The 8,445-nt window shown below is 42.5% G+C and overlaps 1 protein-coding gene across 1 annotated transcript; it reads right to left on the bottom strand.

The window, feature by feature from the left end:
• Positions 1-1,225: 1,225 nt before the first annotated feature.
• On the bottom strand, positions 1,226-8,433 carry Mat2a (methionine adenosyltransferase 2A). The gene is made up of 9 exons (XM_050132853.1): positions 8,219-8,433; positions 5,796-5,873; positions 5,443-5,565; positions 4,721-4,833; positions 4,490-4,633; positions 4,103-4,321; positions 3,614-3,796; positions 3,391-3,524; positions 1,226-2,829 (listed from the first exon to the last, which is right to left on the bottom strand). The coding sequence occupies exons 1-9, from the start codon at positions 8,307-8,309 to the stop codon at positions 2,727-2,729; spliced, it is 1,188 nt and encodes a 395-aa protein (XP_049988810.1). The 5' UTR covers positions 8,310-8,433; the 3' UTR covers positions 1,226-2,726.
• Between the last annotated feature and the right edge of the window lie 12 nt (positions 8,434-8,445).

An 8,445-nucleotide genomic window follows, 5' to 3' on the forward strand; every position in this document is an offset into this window, starting at 1 on the left:
CCAAGAGTTGTTCTAGGAATGGATTGATATCTTTAAAAAGTTAAGGGGCGTAGCATTGTAATCTAGCAAAATTAAAAATACAAATTTCCTTTTCATGCTAAGAACTTGTACCCGACCTTACCATCTCTCCAGTGTATACTTCATCCTTGTACTTAGCATGTACTTTTAGGACATACTCTGTCCTATGCTACTCTAAAAAGCCAGCTATCTCACAGTTTAGCAATTTTGACCTTAGCTAGCCCAGACTATCCCCAAATATAAATTATATAGCAGAGAATAATCTTTAACTTCCAGTTGTCCTGAACACTCATAGGTGTTCATTACCATGTCTGAATTTTTTTTCCCTTTGAGACAGGGTCTATCATATCCTAGATATGTAGACAGCCAACTTCAAACTCAAATATATGGCAGTCTCTGCTTTCTGACATTTGGAATCACAGGCTTGTACTACTACATACAGCTCAGCAATCATTGTTGTTCCTACTACTAATCATTCATCTATCCCCTCCTGTCTTTAGCCAATAAGGTTATTCACAATGGAATGGTACCCAAGACTTGAGATAAAGACTTGCTAACCAAGTCTGCTGTCTCTCAAATGCTGGGATTCCAACTGAGCCACAAAGGCTTTCTAGGCTCCTTGAAATCACTAAACCTTTTACCAGACAATGCAGTGGGCTTTCTGTTGTTACTAATTTTAATGAACTTTAGTTAAAAAACTTTGCTTTGGGGGCTGGAGAGATGGCTCAGAGATTAAGAGTCTCCCAGCAACCACATGGTGGCTCACAACCATCTGCATTGAGATCTGGTGCCCTCTTCTAGTGTACAAGCACATACCCAGGCTAAACTGTATGCATAATTAAAGATTTAAAAAAAAAAAAAAACTTTGCTTTTAACACTAAAAACTAAAGTGCCTTCCTGTCACCACGGAAGCCACCATCCCCATTCAGGGAAATCCACATTTCTTAAATTCCAGAGAATTTTCCCCATTTTTTCAATAGCAGGGGCAAACTAGTTCTGGTTAGCCCAGAACTCAGGAGAATCTGCTTGCTTCTGCTACTCCAGTGCTTGAGGGATGGGGAGGAGACACCTAACTCCAGAGCATGCAACAAGTAAAAGAGTTCACGCCAAGCTTCTAAACCATGACCTTATCGTTGAAAACCTTTTCTTTGGCAATGGTGGTAAAACACATGTAGATTTTACCATAGAATATAACAAGTGGACACAGTTTGGGTAGAACCTAGCATTTTATTTAGATCTTCATTAAACTGTTGGAATTGAGAACCAGACATACGTAATAAACCTCCAAAAAATAGATCCTGAAAGGCACTTTCTTGCTTAGGGCAAGCAGTCACATGGAATAAGCATGTAAACAAGCTGGCTTCTCTGTACCACACCAGCCAAGTCAGCTTTCTCCATGGCCAGCTGCACCAGCTCTGCCCTCCCTTCTGTTAACACCAGCCAGACCCCCTGTAGGTCTAACCCAAGGTTTTTCTGTAGGACACCTTGGCCTACCTGGGAATGCTGGAAACATGTTAAAGGAATCATGGTGTTGAGGAAAAAAAAAAAATCTTTTAAAAGCTGCCATCTGAGGTGATGGCTTCTCTGTACTTACGCCATACCCCAGAATACAATAAATAAGCAATTAGAAAATGTTCAAGTATGAAGGGATTTCCTCCTCCCCGCCAAAAGCACTGCTCTCTGAAGGAAGCTGGTTTCTCTGTAGCTACACCAGCTGTTCAGAAAGCTCATTGGACCTGGTTTTGAAAATAAAACAAAGTTAAAACCCTGGGAGGAGCTATTGTGCAGTGGAGTACTGTCTTTCTTATAAAGAAAAAAAAAAGTTACCTGGTACCAAAATGTGCAACCTACAGACCCTCAGGTACTGCCCTGTGACTTCTCTGTATGACATCACAAGGGTGCCAAGTGCCTGTTTTTCTAGACTAGAAGTTGGTGAGGTTTGGCTAGTGCTGAAACCATGCATAGGATTGGTTTACTAAATAAAACCTTATTACGTACGTCCTCCAAAGACAGCTGAAAAGTGGAGAGATTTTGATTTGGTGCTGTTTAAAAGGTGGCAATTAATAGCATAAGCACCAGGGAGATGGTTTAATTGTAACTGCCTTTTTTTTTTGAAGTCAGGCTAGAGCTCCAACTGAAACTTGCGTTTCATGCAAGATTGATTGGATAGGGACCACTCCCTGACAAAGAACTACATAATTAGAAATGACCAAGTTATAGGGAGGATAAGGGGAGGGACTTCACATTCAATAAATAGAGCTCAAGACATTACAAATTCATGCTGACAGGGCTATGGCATTGCCAAAGTCTATAGTCAAACTACGAGAACTTTACGTGCACATTACAAGGACATTTTCAGCATCTGGTGGGAAAGTAATTGCAATTAGGACTTTGGAGGATTAGGTGATAGGACAAAGATTCAATTTCAAAGCATTATTCACTACAGTGTTTGTTTCTAGGCAGTTACATGGATTACCTATGCTCACTATATCCATTATAATGGTGAACAAAACACCTAGGGACAGAGTAGCAAGCCCAACTTACAGTTCCCCACAAAAGCTAAAATTCATGTCATTGATTAGAGTGACTGCAACTGATCAGGAGCTGAAAGAGGACAGAAAAATTTAGGAAAAGGGCCCTTTCCCTCAGAGCTTGAAGGCTTCTCTGTAGCCTACGCCAACAAGTCTGGGGAAAAAAGGCTAACACTTTCAGTATTTAAGCTTTTTGGGCACTTCCCATGGGAAGCTGTCCCTACCAAAGTGGCCATAGGCTGCAGTCCTCTGATAAATTGGCTTCTTCAGATCCAGATCCCTGGAATATACAAGTCCATAACTTAATATGTAGCATTAAATCAAAATAAAGCAAAACAATCAGCAAGACTCATTTCAAGAGCTCTGGCAAAATGAGTTCAGTTCTCCCTGCGGTTTGCTAGGAAAAAAGTTCATGGCAAAAGTGTTGTTACTTCCCTGGTGTCCAAACTGCTTGCACAGTCCTTTATTAGTAACTAGTTGCTTTCCAGCCCTGGCTTGACAAATATGAAAACTTACATCATTCTCAGGAATTCCAATTAAATACTTACCAAGGTCCAATCACTGCCCAACTATGTATTTCTTTGTAACTTTGAACATCCCACCTTAACATATTAATCTTTAATGTAGCACCCTTAGTTAATGTAAGCACAAAGTGGAGAACTTTACTGAGTCGCAGAACACTAGCTTCATCAGCTAGGTCCTCTCCAGGCAATTTAAAATATTGGCATGTTTTAAGAATTAAAATTTGTTCCCCTATATGGAGAGTCTACCTTCATCTCCAGATTTCAGTATACATGCCCACCCACCATTTCTCACTAGCAATAGGCTTTACCATCTTTACCTGACAATGACCCCAGGGCGAAGATCAAAATTCTTCTTTACAATTTCTAATAGCTCTCTCTCACTCTTCTGGGAAGTACCATAATGGAAAATGGAGATCGACAATGGATGAGAAACTCCGATAGCATAAGAGACCTAAAAGTCAGTAATATATTGTTATAAAATAGGGATGCATATAAACTTTTACTTAATACTCTTTTCCCATTTACCTGTTCATTACATACCTGAACAAGAACCCTCCTGCACAGACCTCCTTTAACAAGGGATTTTGCTACCCAACGAGCAGCATAAGCAGCTGAGCGGTCCACTTTGGTATAATCCTTTCCTGAAAAGGCCCCTCCTCCATGAGCTCCCCAACCGCCATAAGTATCCACAATGATTTTTCGGCCAGTCAAACCAGCATCACCCTGAAATTATAGGGTTTAAGTCATGTAATCTTTTCTAATAAGTGGTTCTTGACTAGGCTATTAGGAATCATTCAAGATCCTTATGTAGCTAGCAGTAGCCACATGTATAATCCTAGCGCTTTAAGATTAGCTGTATATAGCGATTTAACATCAGGTACATAGTGAATTTGGGGGTAGCATGCGCCATGCAAGACACAGTGTATGTAGGATATGTATGACTGGGGGAGGGGGCAATCAGAAAAAAGATGGGGGCAGCTAAAATTTCCAAGTAACCAACAATAGACAAAACATTTCATAATTTATTACCTGAGGCCCACCAATAACAAATCTGCCACTTGGCTGTAGGTGGTAAATTGTATCCTCATCAAGGTATTTTGCAGGTACAACAGCTTTGATCACTTTCTCCTTTAGAGCATCTCTCATCTCATCAAGACAAACTTCTTCATCATGTTGCACAGATATAACAATTGTATGGACTCTGATAGGAAGCACAGCACCTCGATCTTGCATATACTGCACAGTCACCTTGGATGCAAAATAGATCAGAACACTTGTCTAACCAGCTTTGTTCCCTATCATAAGATTAAATATAGCAAAAGACAAGTATTATCCCCCCTCAGTCAGCTATAATATAAGTAACTTAGGACTTTTAGTGTAATTTGAGATGAACATTAGTTTTAAACCACCACTTACTTGAGTTTTAGAATCTGGGCGCAACCAAGGCAATGTGCCATTGCGGCGTAGTTCAGCCAGTTTGGCATTTAGATTGTGTGCTAAGACAATGGTTAAAGGCATACACTCTTCAGTTTCATCAGTGGCATAACCAAACATCAAACCCTACGAAATAGGAAAAATGAAATGTGAAAGAGAAATCCAAGTTTTAGAATCCAATTTTAAAGGGATGCCAATAAACTATGACAATACCTGGTCTCCTGCACCAATGTCTTCCTCATTCCGGTCAAGATGAACACCTTGGGCAATATCTGGTGACTGTTGTTCCAAGGCCACCAACACATTACAAGTCTTGTAGTCAAACCCTGCAAACAAGAAGGTGTTCCAGTAACTCTCATGTTGTTTTTTAGTGGTAACTCCAAAATGTTAAGTTGTGTTGCTAGCAATTGGAATATGCTTAAAAGTGGCCAATCCAGGTGGCGGTGGTGGCACATGCACACCATTAATCCCAGCACTCGGGAGGCATAGGTAGGCAGATCTGAGTTCCAGGGCTACAAAAAGAAAACCTATCACAGAAAGAAAACAAACAAATGAAAAAAAACAGAACTAAAGGGTAAAGTTAAGAGGAGAAAAAAATACCGATGGCAACAAGATCTACTGTACAATATTTTAATAGACCATATTCAACATAACTCACTTATTGCCCCCCTCTGCATTATGGTTTGAAAGAAGGTCTTTCACTTGGTTGGGCTAACTCCTGCTTGACCTCTGGCCACTCTACTGAGATAAGATATTGCTCTTGCACTAAATCACACACTTTAGAGGACAGAATAGGCTAGATCAGAAAGCTGAGAGGATATGATAAAACTATGCAATCAGTCAAGATTACCAGAAACGTAAGAAGCTTCTCCCATTAGCATCACATTCTACGTTTGCAAAAATGAGTTTATAAAAATTAAATATTTAAAGAATACCTTTGGATGAATCATCATATCCAATGTGCTTAATGGCTTCACGAACCACTTTCTGGTAATCAACAGCAGCTCTGGATGTTATTTCCCCAGCAAGAAGGATCATTCCAGTTTTAGCAACAGTTTCTAATAAAACAGAAATTTATGCCCAAAATATTAGGGTAGGGGTGCCAGCTGGGGAATTCAATCCCTGGGCTTCGTTTTCTACTTCTGAGATAGTGTCTTGCTAAATTGCCAATATGGACATTAACTTGCTACCTCTAGCCTCAACCTCCCAAGTAGCTAGGTGTATCACAAACCACCAGACTTTCCTTTAAATGCCCCCTTTTCCATTCAAGCAAGTATTGTATACCCACCGCAAGCCACTTTGGCATCGGGGTCCTGCTGAAGGTGTGCATCAAGAACAGCATCACTGATTTGATCACAGATCTTATCTGGAAAACAAAAATTCCCCATTCAATTTATCCATTACTATTATCTATCATGTAACTAGCAGTTGATGTTCAACCCAAGGGCCAAGCACAGCTGTGAATTTGTAGATGACAAAAATCTTATGCTGTCAAAAGATTATATATACCTAGCTGCACCAAAAAAAAAAAAAAAAAAAAAAAACCAAAAACCAAATAACACTAATGGTTTCCAATAGTGGAAACTATTGGATTCCAGGTATATTACGCAAACCTATGGCAGTCCTGACTCAGTCTCCAGAATGGTGGATTAAAGTATGCATCACCATTCTAGGCTTAAACAAATAAAAAACAGCATTATCTGTGCATACATGGCTAATACGTGTATGATGGTGTTCATGTAAAAATCAGAAAACATTGAAAGGAGCTGGCTCTCCATTATGTATCCCAGGAACTCTGATCACAACAGCCTTGGCAGCAAGCATTCTTAACCCATTGAGCAAATCTCACTGACCCTACTCACATAATGAAGTGAACAATTCTACTTCATTGCTTTATTATGTTAATAAAAGCACTGCTTTACCAAGATCTATTTGCCAGAATAAAAATTACTGTATACAGGGTCGTATGCTTAAACTTTCAGCCCATTTAACATCTTTAGTCGAGTCAAAGTAGAAATGGTGATCTTGAAATCCCAAAGCCAATCCCAGGAAATAACTTCATAGTATATTTTAAAGATCAATTGTTCTATTTTATCTTCCACTTAAAATAGGTTACAAAATTAACCCACTAAGAGCTAAATAAGCCAACTGTCAGGTTACTAATTTCTTAAAACGTCCATTACCCCTATTAGAAGCACTCAGTTCCTCAAGTTTTAACTAGTACCAAACCTCTGTACTTGGGATGAATAAGCCAAGGTCATATGTAGACCAAGCACTCTGACCTAAAAAAGAACGCTAACCATTTAGAGAAACAAGACTTTTCTTTGTATTCAACCATGAAAATAAATTTTAACTATGAACAACAAGAGGAAAATGGTCCAGGAAACTATCCAAATGCATTATCAATTTGGAAAACACAGTATCCTCGATTGGAATCTGTGTGGTGTTGACAAAGCGTTCCATGTAGACCAGGCTAACCTCAAACCCAATCTCCTGCCTCTACAGTCTAAACGCTGGGGTTACAAAAGTGTGCCACCAAGCTTGGCTCCAATCTCCTGAATTGTTACTACTTTCTCCCTAAATGTGTATTCCAGTCATAGCACCTAAGACCTTATCTAGCAATTGTAATAATGAGCGACCCAATCGATGTGGAGGCACCCCTATCCTTGAGGGAAAACACACCACAGCAACACTTGGATTTCATTTGTCACTCAAGGTCCTACTGGGTTTGTTCTCTATCATTTAATTAGGCCACTAACTAAAAGCAGATCCTTCCATCAAGGATGTTGCTGTGAACTCCTTTAACAGAAGAGCTCAAATGACATCCCAAAGTTCCGGAAAATAGCTTCATTCTAACTCATCTCAACATGGCCGTCCAGTGGACAAAGCCAAAAGAAACGTGACTTTTTTTTTTCAAGACAGGGTTTCTCTACAGCTTTGGAGTCTGTCCCGGAACTAGCTCTTGTAGACCAGGCTGGCCTCGAACTCAAAGATCGGCCTGCGCCACCACCGCCCGGCAATAAATCCTCCTTTAATCGTTGGAAAGCGCCAAAGGGAAGACTTTAAAAGGAAACCTAATGCCATGGGGGTTTGCACTTAATTCATGCTCCTCGTCCTTTTCACGCAGCCTCCAAATAAGGGATGTCCTCTCTAACTCGCGCTATATTTAGTCGGCGGTTGCCTGTCACCTTGGAGGCCTAAGGACATGTCCAACCACACTCGTGCGCATTTTCAGTGACCGGAAGTCGTGGATAATGGAGATAGCACGTTTGGAGACACCAGCCTCCACTTCTAGCCCAGGGGCTCGGGCAGCGAGCGGCCGGCAGCTCTGCTTCGCCCCGATGCCACATGCGGTGAACACGTGGTTGCCGCTGCAATGCGGGGCGCGCGCTCCCGACGGCCGGACGCGAGCACGCGGGGCGGGGTCGCCCACTTGAGATTTTTCCAGACGACGGGACTAAAGAGGAGGAAACAGGGCCCTCCCCGCGCCGGTCGCTGGCCCCCGCCCTTCTCGTTTTCTGGAACCTTCCGCGTGCCGGGGCGCGCCGCCGGATGGGGATGAGAGAAAGGGGGGGAGGGGAGCGGCGGCCGCACACTGCAACCTCCGGGAGCCACACGAGGGCGGCGCGCGGCCGCCGCTGTTCTCACCGAGCCGGACGGCCTCGACCCCCAGCGCCACCGCCCCGTCCTCCCGAGTCCCCCGTCCCTCACCTGGGTGACCTTCCCCCACAGACTCCGAGGTGAAGAGGAACGTCCCCTCCTCAATGAACGCCTCGTGGAAGCCGTTGAGCTGACCGTTCATGGCGGCGGCGGTGAAAGGACGCGACTCGGAGGGCACGGAGCGGCGGCGAGGCAGGGAGCTGCAAAGCGCGCAGACCAAGGCTTGCTACTGCTCGGGGCGGGATGGCGACTCAGAACGAACGGAACGGCCCCGTATT

This window comes from Alexandromys fortis, unplaced genomic scaffold (assembly GCF_014885135.2).
Source record: "Alexandromys fortis isolate MF-2015 unplaced genomic scaffold, M_Fortis_MF-2015_v1.1 scaffold_397, whole genome shotgun sequence".
Taxonomy (NCBI): Eukaryota; Metazoa; Chordata; class Mammalia; order Rodentia; family Cricetidae; genus Alexandromys; species Alexandromys fortis.

What these genes read in the sequence shown, in the direction of transcription:
- Mat2a (XM_050132853.1), bottom strand. Translation starts at nt 8,309, where the DNA reads ATGAACGGTCAGCTCAACGGCTTCCACGAGGCGTTCATTGAGGAGGGG. An exon ending in CGATGCCAAAGTGGCTTGCG is followed by an intron (nt 5,566 to 5,795) that starts GTGGGTATACAA and finishes CTGTTTTATTAG; the next exon opens with AAACTGTTGCTAAAACTGGA. An exon ending in CGCCCTGGGGTCATTGTCAG is followed by an intron (nt 2,830 to 3,390) that starts GTAAAGATGGTA and finishes TGTATATTCCAG; the next exon opens with GGATCTGGATCTGAAGAAGC.